We start from the raw sequence: 17,006 nt of genomic DNA on the forward strand, positions 1-17,006 counted from the left end.
TTTATTTAGCATATATTGTGCTCTAAATTAACTGGATAAAGTTTTTTTCAAATTGTACTCAGTGGAGTAAAAAGTACAATATTTCCCTGTGAATTGTTGTGGAGTGGAAGTATCAAGTAGCATTACAACGCATAGTAAAAAAACATTTGCACTATTTAAAATTTATTAAATATTACTTATCTTTTTAATTTTATATATTACTTATCTTTTTTTTAGCTTCATTTGTATATATTTCTTATCTTTTGTATTATACTTGTTGTGCGTGTCCTTATTGCACCGTGGGTCGGAGAAAAGCATATTTTCAATTGCTCTGTGCATGTGCAGAATTGACAATAAAGTTGACTTGACTTGACTTGACTAGATTTCACCACTGGTAGTGAAGAGACACAGGTCAGATCAGATTTCATAACATAGTAAGGGTGGAGGAGGACAGGCCGATCACATCACTTCCCTTTCTGTTACTTTCTTCCATTGTCTGCCTGTAGTGCTGCACAATGGGTCCTCAGCACAACTCCCTTCCTGAACTCTGGACCACATGCTGGGTCCTGCCTTCATATTCGTCCCTGCAGTACATCACTGCTGGTGTGGCTGGGATCTTTCCTGGAAAAGCCTCAGCTAGTGAGGCATGAGCTCACATGGGCAGGGACAGACAGGAAGTATCCAAGCTGGGGTTTTTGGCCTTCAAAGGTGTCCTCATGCCTGCATCACTAATATGGAAAGTGGGGCAATGGTTTGAAATCAGAATCAGACAAGCATAGTTTTTTTTTTTTTTAAGAGATGCTTTTAGAAAGGCTCTTTGAAGCAGTCCACAGAATGTTTGGATCATAAATGAAGCAAATCATGAAATTAGAACTACTTCAGTGTAAATCAATATTGTTAAACAAAGTAACACAATGTAAAGAACTAAGAAACTTAAAGAGGTCAAACTGTTAAATCTGATCTGCAATCAAACCAAATGGACCCCTGACATGTTTCCTGTTCTTCTCAGTTTACCTTAACATTATTGATTAAGGAGTTTAACCCCTGGCTGAACTCAAGGAGCCTGTCCTTTGACCTTAAAGAGTAACTAAATGTTTTGTAGAGAGGCTGTAAACTGCAGATGGATCTACTTCTTGACTTGGCTTTGTAGCGGGGTTGGAAGAAGGGAAGGGGCCAGTGGCTCACCCACTTTACGCCCCTGGTCTAATTTGGCGTTGCGGCTGCTGGTGTAATCTCATGCAACATAGTGAGTACTTTAAGTAGGCTACTTTTTGCTGCTAATACTTTTACATTTTTACTTCAAGCTATAGTGCGTAGTTTTTGCCGCCATGAGGAGTTCTAACTAATGACAACAACACTGTCGGCGCATCCACATGACCTCCATGACATCCACATCACTAAGTCTTTAGTGATCGCGCACCACCCCCACCTCTCCTCCACGCGTTTAACCCGTCAAATGAAGTAGGACATGGAGGATTGAAAAAACAAAACATGATGGACTCTTCAGAGGAGGTTATTATCTTGTAATGTCTATGTCCTCTACCAAAGCTGAACGCTGCTGTTGTCCTTTCTCAACGGGAAATGCATCACTCGAGCTTCTGCAAGCGGTTGCTGGACTACACCATTTTGTAAATATAGCCATAGGCTACTGACATACACAGATAGTTGTGTGGAGCTGATAGGCTTAATTAGCTTTGTATAAACTCATTTGGCAATGGCTTGAATGTAACGGACGTTCATTAGCCTAATAAAAAAATAGTTGCAGCTTTAATAAAAGTTTGATATTGCTAGGCTACTTTTACTTTTCTATTTATTCTACAGTCACAAATGTCAGAATTTATAGGCAGGTTACAGTATTTTTAAATTGAATTGAACGTAATTTAGTGTGTGTGTGTGTGTGTGTGTGTGTAGTGTGGGGGTGTTATTAGCAGGGGCGGGGCTTGATGACGTCGCCGTGGTCGCAGTGTGAATGCAGACGGAGCAGCTGAGGATGGAGCAGAGAGGGAGAAGCGCCGCCGCTGTCTCACATCTCTGAAATAATATCCCTTCAACAATTAAGGACCTCCCTTTAATTTACACCCGGACTGCGGCTTATTTCTCTCTCTCTCTTTCTGTATTAATTTCGCCGCTGTCAAATCTTCTCAGAAGTCCACTCCTCTTCATCTGTGTGTCAACACACCCGGCTTCGACTGTCTGTCAGCGGCGAAAGCATAGAAGGATCCCGTCGAAAAACACTCGAAATATATTTTTTACGCGAGGTTGCAGCCGCATACACCTTCCCGCCGGACTGTCCTGCCACAGCTACAGTCAATATGGATGAAGACAATCACGGTAAGGCTGGTTTTGTTCTGTCCCTAGATTGGTTTCCTCTCTTCAGCTCGTGTGCAGGGATGGATGGACGGCATGGATGTGTGTGTGTGAGTGTGTCAGTGTGTATGTGTGTGTGTGTGTGTGTGTGTGTGTGTGTGTGTGTGTGTGTGTGTGTGTGTGTGTGTGTGTGTGTGTGTGTGTGTGTGTGTGTGTGTGTGAGAGTCAGGAGACACGGATGTGCGGAGATGGAGGTAGAACCAGGATTTTTTTTTTCTCCAAGTCGGTTGTCATGATTTCAAACATTAAACGAGCGTTTCTCATAAAGACAGTGAGAAGGATTCTCCTGTGTAGAAACGTTGAAGCCATGGTAACCCCCTCCAAAAACACAGCGATTGTATCATACCTGCACCTTTCCCATCTGTTTGATGTCTTGCTGTAAGGCTTTGTAGTTGCTCTCACTATCTCGTGCCGTCTGAAGCCTCTAAACTGGTGGAAATTGATAAGATATCTGACTGGCAGCCTTCCATATGGAGGATAGGATAGACCTAGCAGGATCTACGTCCTACAAACACATAAACAAAATATATATATAAAAAAATTATGTTCCTATATTTAAGTTAGGCTATATAGTGATACCACAGGAGATTAACCCCCTATAAAGTATGATCAGGTGACTAAAAAAAAGTTGCAAATTGTGCAAAATATATAGCAAGTGCGATGATATGGAAGATTGCAGATGTAGCAAAAATCCCTTTAAATGCACTAACAGTGAACATTGACAGAGGAACTGCCTTTTAAGGACAATAAGACAATAAGGGAATCCAATTATTGAGTTGCATATGGAAGCTAAGGTATAGGTTAAGTATAATTAAGTCCCATTTGGCTTTATTTACCCAATAGTGAATATGAAAGCAGTCCTAGGAGGTTAATCAACTCAACCAGGAGAAAGTGGTTGGAGTGAGTATATGTGGTGCATCAGAGCTGACTGTGTGATGTTGTGATGAAGCTGACTGAATTGAACCCGTGCAGCCGCATGTCTAACCAGGATTACTGTCCGCAATGGCGGCTGCAGCTCGGAGTCCCCTATCAGTTATTTGTTTGATATGTGTTCTGAAACACACATGCAGGATGCTTCTGAACAGATAATACAAACCGCCTTGTGGGCTGAAGGCCTTGAAGGCAGTGTAGTGTAAATAAATGGCTATGGTCAGATAACAGTTTGTCAGTTAAACTGTGAGAGATTAGTGTGAGCAGGGAGAGACCAGCATCTGGACTTCCACTTTTTCGTTCCCACATAATTCATGTCTGAACAGTCTGAATGTACCTAAACCAAGATGCTTTGCCCTGAATGTGAGTGCAAGTGACGATGACCCAATTTGACCTATTTCACTGATCTTAATTTATACTTGTGCGTGCCAGCCTGCTCCTAGGCATTGCTATTCCTGTTTTTTATATAATCATACTCTTCATGTCCTTATATTATTAAATACATTTTCATTATACTGCTGTCTGTGTATATTGACAGAGGATGAGTTCCAGGGATTTTGGTGACCCCCTAATGTTTCCTTTAGTGCCAACTTTCGGCATTAATTGTACACAAGAAATAACTTATGGGCAAATTACCATGAAACTAATTGAGCATATTACATACCAGGGGGGAAGATCCCTTCATATTTTGGACACTTCATTAGCTTTACTCTGCCATAGAAGAAGTCAACTTTGCACAAACAATATCTTCTTTATTTTGTATGTGTTTCAGGGGAGAGGTTTTAGTATGTCACCATTGTCTAAATGTTGTTTCAAAGGATTGTTGAAAGTAATATTATTCTCAAATCACAGTGTTAGATTTCACCTGTATCCTCTTTGGGGTTTAAATCATGTCATGGACCATAAACGTCCCCTAAAAAAATGAGTTGAACACATGTTCCACCATACATGAGGCCAGTCAAAGAGATCCCAGTCACTGAATCATGTGACAGGATGTCAGAGGGCGCAGGGGCACGCTGTCTGTGATCAAACTGGAAACATACGACACAAGTCCAGAGAGATTATGTACAGCACCGTGCAATGTGTGGGAGAGCTATTGAAATAACTTACCATAAATGTTAAAGTAAATAAGAGCACTCGTTCACTCACTGACACCCTCGCTGCCTCTCGCTCTCTTGCCCGCATCACTTAACATTGTTCATGTGCGTACATTGATATGCTGGTATCAAGCACTAAGTTTGTCTCCACCAGTCACTTTCAGCAGCTGAAGTCAAAGTTACACCTTCATCAAGAGCTGTCGCCACTTAATTCAGTGAGTAATTCAACGGCATATATAAACTTACTATGATAACTTAAAGCTTTAGTTTGTAACTTTTGGACATTAATGAACGTCCGTTACATTCAAGCCATTGCCAAATGAGTTGATACAAAGCTAATTAAGACTATCCGCTCCACACAACTCTCTCTGTATTTCTCAGTATGGCTATGTTCAGAAGATTGTGGCGTCTGGTGACTTTCTCGCGCTTAAACTCGAGTGAAGATAATTACCTCTTCTGAAGAGTCCATCATGTTTTTTTAATCCTCCGTGTCCTCCTTGGCTACAAGCAACTGTGTGCAGGGGGCGTGGGGGCGGTGTGCGGTCATGTAAGGCTTGTTAATGTTGATACCTTTTTATCAAATATAGATGAGGACAATCACGGTAAGGCTGTTTGATAAATCTCTGTCAATATATCAGGTCTTCTCGCTCCACTTCAGGTTTATTTGAATTTAGTTGATTTTCTGTCCAATCAGCGCTATATATATCCAGATAAAGAAAGAGAGAGGAACTTTCTGCCAGAAAGCCTATGCGGTTCATGATACCATAGAAAATCCGAGTTACTGATTACCCAGTCGCCCAGCCAGGACCCCAAACTGAGCAAGGGATGGCAGAGTTTCTGACCTTCACCAAAGGCCTTTTGTAGACCAATTGAAAACCTGTAAGGGACATCATTGGTAGAATAATGGTGATTTGGAGCAAGGGGAGACCAACCTGCACTATGGTCCATACTTGTCAGTTAAACTTATCTATACACTGAATGAATGAATGAATGAATATAAACGGTGCCACTGCATTATTTGCGAGACTCAGCTGTAGCATGGCATTCATTAGTACATGTTTACTGCGCTCGCTAATCAGAGTTGGCTCTTCTGTACATGCCACAGAGCAGAGAGGGCCTGGCTTCAAAATGGCCTTAAAATCCTAAGTGTTTTCATTACTCTCATTGTATAGCTGGATGGAGAAGTGGAAAGAACACAGGAGCAGAAATTGGCCAGAAAGCGGCCCACTGAACGTCTGGATAGAGCCCTTGAATTTTAACACTTGGCTTTCTTGTGTTTTCTTTTCTTTATTGCAGCTTTGTGATGCTGCAGTCAAGGGATAAATATGGGCTGAGTAAACTGCTGTTTTGGGAGTTTGGGGAATTTAAAACGCTGCTAAAATGAATAGAATTTACCTTTTCAAAATGCTCATGTCTTGTGTGTTTGTGGGTAGAGACGCCACAAAACATGCTGAAATGTTTGCTAATGGGGTTTCCTTGACCAAATTTCCTGTGTGAGTGTCGTGATAACCCCGCTTTGTCAATCAGCACTCTTCGTTCTATCTGACCGTGGGAAAAGTTGAATGGGAAAAGGCCTTTCCTTCAATTCTTCTGTGGACTGAATGTGTCAGTTGAAATAACAAATCATATCTGACTGCAGCACTTACTGTTTTGTCTGTAGGGGCCTTTTTAGTGGTGCAAACATGGCAGTGTTTGTCTGATTAGAAATATTTCCCTTAGAAAGAAACCTGCCTTTCTTCTCTGCAATTTTTGTGATCATCTTCTCAAACTTAACAGACATCTGAGTTTATATAATTATTTCATATCACATTCACCCCAGAAGGCATGAAACCCAAGCTAAGGTGGCTTTTTGCAAAACCTGAATCAACATACTGTATGTGAAATTGTTGGCACCTAGTGCTGTAGTTCTGAGGGGGATTAACTGGTAATAAGGGAAGTTGGTGTGATTAGGTATGGTCTTTGTTGTGGCTGTAGGGTAGAGTGTGTGGGAGGACATCAGACAGTCACTCGGGGCGAGCTGCGGCTGCTCTTCTAGCTTTACTTTACCCAAGGCTGGCTGGCTTATTGTAAGTAGTTGGTGTTGAATGGCTAGACAGCAGCAGAACATCTGTGCCTCTCTGCATCTGGATGTTTCATCTACCTAACGTCTCCCTGGAGATGCTCTGCAGTGTTAAAATGTGGAATCTCCTTATAGGTAAGACACAATAGAGCTGAAATGATTGAAATTGATCAACAGAAAAATAATCTGCAACTATTTTGGCAAAGAAGACAAATAACTGGTCACTAGTTCCAGCCTCTCAAATGTGAATATTTTATGGTTTGTTTTCTATCATAGTAAACTAAATGTCTCCGGGTTTTGGACTGTTGATCTGACAAAATATGTCACCCTGGGGTCTGGGAACTTGTGATGGCCATTTTTCACTACTTTTGGCATTAGATCAATCAAGAAAAAAAATTTAAAGTAGATACATTGAAGCCATAATTAGTTGTGGCCTAAAATTCATCTTTTCAATATTGAAAGATAAAAGCATCACAAAAACTTGAATTAAACTCTTTCCTTCCATATTTTAACAAATTAAGCTACAAATAGGGATGTAGTAGCATGTTTTGGTGATTTTTGTATTTACAGTAATGAGTATTTTCCCTCCAATATTAACCAATACAGTAAGGTAACAGATATGAAAATGTTAGTTAGTTAGTTAAGCCAAAAATCTGTTTACGTCAGTAGTTAAAGAAATAGCTTTCTTGGCGACACTTAAGAAGATAACTTTCATGCTTATGTGCTAAACGTGAAGCTAAGTGACTGCTAGCTTAGCTTAGCATAAAGGCTGGAAACGGGAGAAACAGCTAGCCTGGCTCTGTCCAAAAAGCTAGCTAATGCTTATTTATTAACACTTTATGTCATGTTTGTTCAATCATACAAAAACTGAGGTGTAAAAACGACATGTTGGGTGATTTTATAGGTGGTTAGGTATGTGACGGACTATTACTGGCGAGGATTTTGTTACCCTTTTGACAGAGAAGTTTCCCCATTTCCAGTCTTTGTGCTAAGCTAAGTTTACCGGCAATTGCTAGTATCTTTATTACCGTATAGACATGAGAGTGGTATTGATCTTCTCATCCAATTTTTGGCAAGAAAGCAAATAAGAGAATTTCCCAAACTGTCAAATAATTGACAAGGATAAATACCACCAATGATAAATAAGCTATACAACATTTTATACAAGCCTTTTGCTTTTATGTGAAGTCTTTCATGCTTCACATCTGTTTTATTCACCTGGCTGCAGAAAGAATTCCCCCTTTGGGTATAAAAATATGGATTGAAATCACCACTTCCAAAGTTCCTGCAACACCCCAGTAACCTGAAATAAATGTCTGCAATGTTTTACGCAAAAACATGTCTTTTATGTGTGTTGACAGAGATGCCAAAAAAAATGTGCTAAAATTTACTCTTTACAATCTCGTTGGTTGACCCGACAGGCTGGCTGTGTTGTTTAAAGGCTTAAGGGGAGATTTGGAAAGAACAGAAATTAATTTTGACTGCCAAGATGGGGTTTTGTGGTGCAACATTAGAAGATTAAAATGTAAACTAGTATACCACATGCAACAAGACAAATGCACAAACACAGACTGTGCTGGCGCGGGATGGGCAGGGATTGAACCCGAGCTTGTAACAAACTGCACCACTTAAGTGTTGAGAGAGAAGACATACATATGGACCTGATTAGGGGAGAGAGTGGGGAGTCTTCCCGACATGTTCCCATCACCATGGTAGTGTGTGAGTGTGTGTGGGGGGGATGCAAGACATTGTAAGGCAACATTTATGCTGTTGTGAATAGAGGTACACTTTGCCTGAAGTTATTGCTCGGAGCTGTCAAGATGGGCTCTTCAAGGGCGAGACAGAGAGCAGATGGGAGACAAAAGGAAAGGCAAATTAAATGAGCAGGAGTCGGGGAGGAACACAGACAGACATTAAGGGCAGCAGAGATGTGTAATCCACACCTAATGTCAGTGGAAGGAGGTTTAAGAGAAAACAGGGTCCAGCTGACCATAAAGACAGGTTGAGGGAGGGGTGTTCAGAGACAGAGGCTTGAGGGTAGACGGGTGTTTCTTGGCTTCTGCGGCTCAATAGTAAAGGAGAACCACACTAACGCCCAGCTCATTCTCACCTTAATAACTTGTCCTGGCACTCTTTCATTTCCTTTCCTGCACTTTCTTTTCATGATTAAGTATATTTTCTCTCCTGTGAGGACAGAGCTGTCTTTGATCCAGCAGGTTGATATTTAACATGATCCTTCTATAAGGAACTGTAGTGAACTTGGAGCCAACACCAAGAGAGAGCAATTATCTAAACTTTGTGGGTGGTTTCTGTTGTTACTGTCAAAGGTAGCTCTGGTGTCATTGTGAATGGGATAAGGGTTGTCCGCCAAAGTCAGTGTTTTCGCAGGCAGGCACACAACCATCACAGGAACATCCTGAACCTCCAGAGCTGCATGTCCTGGCCAACAGAGCTGCTGCACACTGGAAGGTTTTAAAGTCAGTGACAATCCTTGGGGTCCCTGTCCCTGCTGCTGCCTGCACATCGTCGGCATCATCGGAGATATCAAAACGTATTTCCTCTCGTTCATTGTGTACAGAATGAAAAGCACCCATACAGATTTTGAAAAATTGCCTCCCAAGCTAGATATCTTTCACAATAATGGTGGTGAGCGTGTTCATTTCAGATAAAGCGTTACATTCATTCTGCTTCCTGTCAATCTACTGACACCCACAGGAAGCAACAGCAGTGTGTGTCAGGAAATGATACCTCAAATATATGTTGCCTTTTCAAAATGTATTGTCACATCCATGTCTTCCATCCTTTGTTGGACCAGGATTATTTCCGAGTTAGGGTTGTAAAGCATGAATGTTACAATAATAAAAGCAAGGGAATGCTAAAACAGTTTTGCAGTTATGTGAGGTTTTACCAAGGGGGTAAACTTTGCTTCAGAACTCGAAACCTCCTATGGCACCATTTTGATGCTACCAAGCGATCACCCGACGCTAGCATCTCATTGACTGTCATTCATTTTGACGTCACTTTGACAGCAAATAACTTTACATCTGAAGCGTTTAAAGACTTTATTTGTCCATTGTTTATTTCTAAAGAAACACGACAACGTATAAAAGGCTCCATTACCTTGTATCTCACATTATAGCTCCGTAGCAGGCGTTTTTATAAAAATAGGCTAACGATTGTGTCATAACCACGCAACTTACTGTCGCATAGTAGAGGAATTACCGTATAGTACAGGAGAAGTTCGCAGACCGTTTCGACTTGCATTAGCTCTTTAAGTTTAATTACTAAAGTTAACTAGCATTTTAGTTAGCAATAATTAGCCTGTGCCCATGTTATCTCCTTACATATAGCTACGCTCTCCGTCTCTGTAAGATTCGGAATGATTGAGATTTCTCTTGGTACAGCTACCAGAAGACTTCCAACTTTCAGACCGGTTGCTCACGTCACATTTACGTCGTGTTTCTCAGTTGGAGGCTGCGCAGTAACGCTCAGCGCGCACCGGAAAAGTGCTTCTAATATCCTTCACTGGTCTCCGTCCAGAGCAACGGGATCTGTTGGTCCATTCTTATATACTGTCTATGGGTTTTACTGCAGCACAACGGTGCTTTGAGCTAAATGCTAAAACCAGCAGGCTAGCATGCTTATAAAGGACAATGCTAACTGATGATGAAGTATAATGTTTACCATGTTGACCATCTTAGTTTAGCATGTTAGCATGCTAATTAACTAATGCTTAACGCAAAACACATATAGTACAAAGTAGTAAAGAGGCTTTACCTCTGTAACACCAGTATTCAGCCACATTTTGTTGAATTTTAGATATCCTAGTACCGTGCAAGAATAAAAGTGAAATATATTAACATAGACTCTATAGACAAAACTTTTACAGCTTCCCTGTAAAGTCGGCCTAAAACCTGGCTGATCATGTGAGATCTGTTGCAGGGAGTGAACTGGGAGCCACTTGGACTGCACTCAGCCTGTGAAAGCCCCTCATCCTGCCAGGACGCCAGGAGAAACAGCATCCATCTAATACGCTCTCAGGCCGATCAAATCATCAGATTATGGTTACTTTGGCCGCCAGCATATGGCAGCGGAACCCCCTCAGATTCTGCTGGCAGTGTTCATCGAATCAAATATTGACATAGTGCTGATGCCGAGCAGATGTGTGATATAAGGAGAACATCGTGTGCAGACCACCTCCCATGCTACAACACACACGCACAAATGCACTCACAGCAGGAGATCCCTCCCCAAAACTGCAGATTAACCAGAGCAATCAGGGTGAGGGCTATTCAGCTCCCCGAGCCCCAGATTCTCCTTGTGACCCCAGATGTAGTTAAAAACCAGAAGCCATATTAGCTCCCCAAATCTCTCTTCTCACGCAACGGCCAGGACTGTTAGTAACTGAATTATTGCTGAACAGGCTACAGCACAGTGTGCTGTAGTAATGCTTGATTTCACTGACAGAGATACCACACACAGTGGTTATAGTCTCTGATTTTTTTTCTTCACAGAAATACATAAAAAATCAAAATCAAATGAGCATCAATCACAGCACGTGGAATTAATTTAAATTTAAACAACCTTTTATTAAACAAACTACAGCTCCCATGAAAATTTGCATGTTTGGCAGCATGGTTTCTTCCACATCCATGATATTCACCAACGCTCTCTATTAATGTAATTCCCCAATGTTTTAGCTGTAATCACTGCTACCTAAAATCTCTACAAAGTTCTGCTCTGTCTGGTCATTAAAGGCAACTAAAACAAATGTCTTAAAAAAACAACGTAACAATCTTTATTAAAAATGTACTATCCTTATCTAGATGTATGGAGTACGTGAACCAGGCGACATACCGTTGAGGTTTCATCCAAGTTTTTAGTAATTTACAAATTCCAATTTTTGAATGTTTTCTTGTTTTTTTAATGCTGAAGTTTCAGTCTCATCTGTATTGCTACATGGTAGCTTGTTGCACATGCTCGTAGACTCCTGTGTACATGACCTTTCACCGTCTGTATCATGACCTCCTTCACCTCCTCACGTTGGCCTTTGTGCTGACGTCCCAGCATTCCTGCTTTATGGCTCCGAGCCAAAGTGCCTCTGCAGACAGCTACGCCTGACTATCTGCTGCTACACACACTGTCGCATCATTTCATCACAAAGTAGGCAGGCAGCGGCTGGTTTGGCGGCAGCATCTGTGCATATGCTGTTATACATGACACTTCCGCTCTAACGGACTCGTATTAGACTTAAAGAGCGGCGGGGAGGGCGAGCGTGGGGGATTAATGCCAGCGTGCTCATGTGCAGTTTTATGCACGTGTCTGTCTGTCTGTATGTATGACCCAGGCTTTAATACAGAGCATGTCTTCGCCTACAGTTAGAGGGATTGGGGGTGGTGGGTTCCTTGCATGTGTCACAGAGTGCTGCAGGGCCAGCCAGGGTAACAGGGCTATCTCTTTTATTTTTATTTTTAGAGCTCATCCACTTTAAAAGACATTACAGCCATTAAAGTCGCTATTTTAAAGCCAGTAGATCTGGACAAATCCTCTCTCACTTACACAAGTCAGTGAAAACTGGGACTGCAGCCAGTGTTAAGTGAGCGTGGGATTTTCATTCTGAGCTCCATGTGCTCCAAGTACCTCGAAACTGCTATGAACCCTGGTTTTAAGTCCTTGAATCACTTCAAAAGGCTTTAAAATTAGATTAGTTTCCCCCCTTTCTGTTTGTCCACTCTAACAAAAGGCCTAAACATATATTGATGTGACCAAAATAAATGTGAATGTTATGGAACTCAAGGTTGATGCGGACTGGTGTGGGGTTTGAGATTGCCAGAGCATTCGTGCATAGGTTTAAATGCCATCCAAGCCTCTGGTATCAGTGGGTGGCCAGGGACAGTTGATAGTTTTGGGTGTGAAGAGCAGCAGGGGATTTACTCCTAAAAGTAGATTTTGAGGGATTTTGTTTTTAGGGGGGGAATTACCGGAGCCTCTTGTTCTCTGGTGCACATGTTGGAGTTTAAACCCTTTGGACCCTCTCAACCCGCCGCTCAATGCAGTGGATTTCTGAACTGCCACATAGCAGATTTCATTGAAAAGGTTAAAAAAGTCTAGTTTTTTGCACACACAAATTGAAATCAGCTCCTCACCAACTACAGATACCCCACTACTGGACAATTGGACCCTCATAAGGTCTACTGTTTACTATGAAGCAATGACTCACACCATAAAGGATTTTAGTAGATTACCATTCAAGCGTGGCTGTGTTTGGTTTGAGTCAATGCAGAGGTAACGGCCAGCCTCTGTGCTTGTTGAAGACACTAAACTCATTTCCTGAATGAGTCATATAGAAGGTCACAGGGGGAGGTGTGTTAATAATGTAATTGGTGGACCACCTCTGTAGAAGAGCCCCCCCCCCCAACACTAAACAAGATTATCCACTAAAACAGAGACCTTAGCACTGGTTTTATAGTCCTCTCTATTAGGAATTGTGTGGTTTGAAAGACATATATTACAGTATATAATACAGTAGAGAGACCTGGATTGGAGGAAAATGGCAATGCTGTACCATTAATGTTGTTAGGCATTTATTAAAGCAAGCATTCTCTGCTTTCTATTAGATTTGTAATGAATCAAGATTGCAGTCATGCACATTGTTGCAGCCGGTGGAAATATCTCCATTAGCTAATGCACGTCCTCAGGTCAATGGAAAACATGGAGCTGTCTGCTGCTTGCTCATCAATTTACTCTGAGCAACATATTCAAAAAGACAGAAGAATCCCGATATTAGGGCTGCAACTTTTTTTTTCTCCATTATTGATTCATCTGCTGATTAATATAGACTGGTTAGGTCTATGTAAAAAAAATATGAAATGCCCCTCACAAATCAACATAATAATATTGCTTGTTTTGTCCAAGCAGAAATTCCAAATGTATTAAGTAGTAGTAAGTTAATTATCTTTATTATCAAAGACAAAGAAAACTAATATTTACAAATATAGGCTATACATTTGAGAAACAGGAACCAAGGTATTTTTGACTTTTTGTTGTTCCATAGCCATACTAGCATTGATGGCTGTTCTTAGGTGTTTTGAGCTAAATGCTAACATCAGTATGCTAACATGTTCATAATTATAAAGCTAACATGCGGATGTTTAGCAGGTGATATTTACCATGTTCACCATCTTAGTTTAGTGTGTTAGCATGCTGCTGCTGATGGTGCTCGGTGAAGTTTCAGCTCTGCAAAATATAGTGTGGTTTGTGTGTGATCTCTGTCACACCAATTCATGAACGAATTGAAAAATTATAAATATGTGTAGGTCTAATCTCTCAGTTTTATCAGAATTTGAAGTTTGAAATGTTGACCTTTTTAAATGATGCGTTTCCTCAAAAAGCCAATCACTTTTTGTCTTTTTTTCACCTTCAAAAACCTTCAAAACATAGAGATGAAATGCATCAAAATGTTTGTCAAATTTTCAAAATGTCAAATATTTTGACATTTTATTGTAACCCTCTCATTAGCCCAGCAAGTGTAAAGGAATAGTTTTACATTTTGGTAAAACCCTAATTCTGTTTCTTGCCAAGAGTTAGATGGAAGGTTGATACCACTCTCAGTCAGCGGCCGGTTAGATTAGCTTAGCATAAAGACTGGAAGCAGGGAGAATCAGCTAGCCTGTCTTTCTGAACGTAAGAAAATGTGATCAAACAAACAAGATATAACAAGTTAATTAGCTTTAGTGGTGCAGAGCCAGGCTAGCTATTCTCCCATTTCCAGTCTTTATGCTAAGCTAAGCTAACCGCCTGCTGGCTCTAGCCTTCTATTTAATGGACAGACATAAGAGTGGTATCAATCTTCCCATATAGCTCTCTGCAAGAAAGCAAAAAGGGGCAATTCCCAAAATGTCAAAATATTACTTCAAGTTTCAATTTCAGTTCAATCTCAATTTTATTTATAGTGCCAAATCATAACAGAAGTTATCTCTGGATCCTTTATAGATAGAGTAGGTCTAGACTACACTCACAAGCGTTCGTTGCGACAGCGGAGAAGAAAAACTTACCGAAACGTCGGACAGAACCCGACTCTAGGTGGGCTGCCATCTGACGCAACCAGTTGGGAGAGGGAGAGATGGAGAGATAAAGAAATATGACACATAATAATTATAGCAGTACAACCTTAAAGGTCCCATGACATGGTGCTCTTTGGATGCTTTTATATAGACCTTAGTGGTCCCCTAATACAGTATCTGAAGTCTCTTTCCCGAAATTCTGCCTTGGTGCAGAATTACAGCCACTAGAGCCAGTCCCACAATGAGCTTTCCTTAGGATGTGCCATTTCTGTGTCTGTAGCTATTGAGGAGGAGAGGGGGGGGGGCAAGGTGGAGGGTGGGGGTGTGGCCTTGACCAACTGCCACTTTTCTCATTTGAAAGCCATGATGTCTCTCTCTCATGGGTGGGCCACATTCTCTGGGCGGGCAAATCAGAGAAAGGGGAGGTAACCTTGCTCCTTATGACCTCATAAGGAGGAGATTCCAGATCGGCCCATCTGAGCTTTCATTTTCTCAAAGGCAGAGCAGGATACCCAGGGTGTCTTCTGCTGTGTTTGAGATATCCTGTAGGACAGATGGACAGATGCAGAAAGCATTCCTCAAGATTAAAGAATTGTGTAAAACAGCCAGGAAACTTTTTTTAAGAGCACTAATTGGTTTCGGAGCCACATTTACAGCGCTCACATTTGTATTGCGTAAGTGCTGTGAGGTAGCCCAAGGTCAGCAACACTAACTAACATCTTGATTTTCATACTTTCAGTCATTGTGTATTTATATCCCCCACTCTTGTCTATTAAAAACATGGCCCGCAAAGGAAATCCCTCAGTTTCTCCCGCTATTTACCTGACCCTCATCACGGCGCTTCAGGATTACATAACTAGGTTAGGAAGCGCCTTTTGTCTCAGTCTTAATGTGAATACCATCTTTAACAATACTCTGCTCCCCTGAACGCAACTCTTACAAGCTATGGATTACAAAGTCAGTGCTTCCTCTTGAGCCCAGTGACCTTCTTTTACTTTAATTGGCGCTGTTTCCCGTCCGCGAGGGAAAATAAGGGCAAAAAATTAAAAGGAAAAAACTATGTTTTTTTTTTTTTTACATCTCTCCTTCAGCAACACATACTGTAGGCACAAAGCTGCAACTGTGATATTAGATGTGCTGTTTTCCCATTGAGAGATTTGTGTTTTTTGCCTCTAAGCTGGCTTAATGAAGCGAGATTGCACTGTGTGTGTGTGTGTGTGTGTGTGTGTGTGTGTGTGTGTGTGTGTGTGTGTGTGTGTGTGTGTGTGTGTGTGTGTGTGTGTGTGTGTGTGTGTGGGTGTGTGGGTGCGTGCGTGCGTGTGCGGGGGGTTAGGGGGGGGTGAAACAGAGAGGAGTAGGATAAAAGATTGAAAAACAAGAATGAGATGGAAATTACAGAGTAAAGAAGAGGGGAAGGAAACATTGAACAGAAATCCCCTCTTTTCGCCTGGAGCTGTGAAACCCTCACGGCTGGGGAATCAGTGTTAAATTAACAAATTCACTTTTAATGAAAGAAAACTTAATCTGGATTGGTTTTATTAATAGAATTTCCCCCTGAGCCAAGTGGAGACGGAGAGAAGGGGCAAAACACTTTCAAGTGGAATAATTAAGATCCTTTGCCTCCTTTCTTTCTCTAGTTAATTAAGACGAACATGCACGTTCTTGATGTGTGTTGCTGCAGCTGATCAAGCAACAGCAGCCCCGTCACTTTACAGCATGCGGAGAATGCGGAGGATTTTACAACTCTGGTTGTGTGAACGCCTCCAGAATTTGTAGGTGCTAGATTGGATAAGTCCGGATAAGCGGACGAAGATGGATGGATAGATTGGATTAATTTCTGTTTGTTCTCATCTGCGGTGAGCTGAGTGGGTACAGTATATAGTGATGCGAGGTGTGTACAAAATGAGGCAGACCTTAAGGTCTGCTGTGTTTTCTCCATCTTGTGTTTCAGTTCCTGAGGATCTTTCCCTGGAAGAGAGGGATGAGCTGTCAAACATCCGACGCAGGAAAAGAGAGCTGCTCGATGATATTGAGGTGTGTGTTTGCACATATGAGCATATACAATATGTACAGGTTACATTTTCATACATTCATCTCAGTAGCTGGAGCCTCTGTTCATGAGCAATGTTATGTATACTTGTTAGTTAGTAATTTCTGACCTTTTAATTGTTTTTGCCTATCTACTGCAGCTCTGTAGGTCTATTTGCATGCTGTACGTAATGCAAATAGACTTGCATTACATCTTTCCTCACAAAAAGTAATGTGTTTCCACTGCTGTATCCTTTCTCATGATACCTTGTCTCTAGAAGTGAATTATTCAACTTTTGTTTTTGTTAAAAAAGGAAAAGAAAATCGCAATACTCAATACTGTCGAAGAGCAATACTTCTAGAATTGCAATAAATGAATATTGCAATACAAATGGAATCTGCACCCATGTATCGTGAAAGAATTGAATCAGGACAAACTCCCAGCTCTACTGTACTTTACCCATGTTTCAACTTTAAAGTCTC

At 41.3% G+C, this 17,006-nt stretch overlaps 1 protein-coding gene across 2 annotated transcripts in view; it reads left to right on the plus strand.

Annotated features, from left to right (window-relative positions):
• The first annotated feature begins 1,951 nt into the window (after positions 1-1,951).
• Positions 1,952-17,006, plus strand: part of LOC120550748 (cytohesin-3) — a 34,689-nt gene continuing 19,634 nt past the window's right edge. The window contains exons 1-2 of one of the 2 annotated variants that reach the window (XM_039787532.1): positions 1,952-2,310; positions 16,447-16,529. In XM_039787532.1, coding sequence (XP_039643466.1) covers positions 2,292-2,310; positions 16,447-16,529 — 102 coding nt within the window. In that variant the 5' untranslated portion in view covers positions 1,952-2,291. Of the gene's footprint in view, positions 2,311-16,132; positions 16,352-16,446; positions 16,530-17,006 lie in introns of those variants that run through there. The other variant, XM_039787533.1, reaches the window with a different exon arrangement.

This window comes from Perca fluviatilis, chromosome 21 (genome assembly GCF_010015445.1).
Source record: "Perca fluviatilis chromosome 21, GENO_Pfluv_1.0, whole genome shotgun sequence".
NCBI classification, from domain to species: domain Eukaryota; kingdom Metazoa; phylum Chordata; class Actinopteri; order Perciformes; family Percidae; genus Perca; species Perca fluviatilis.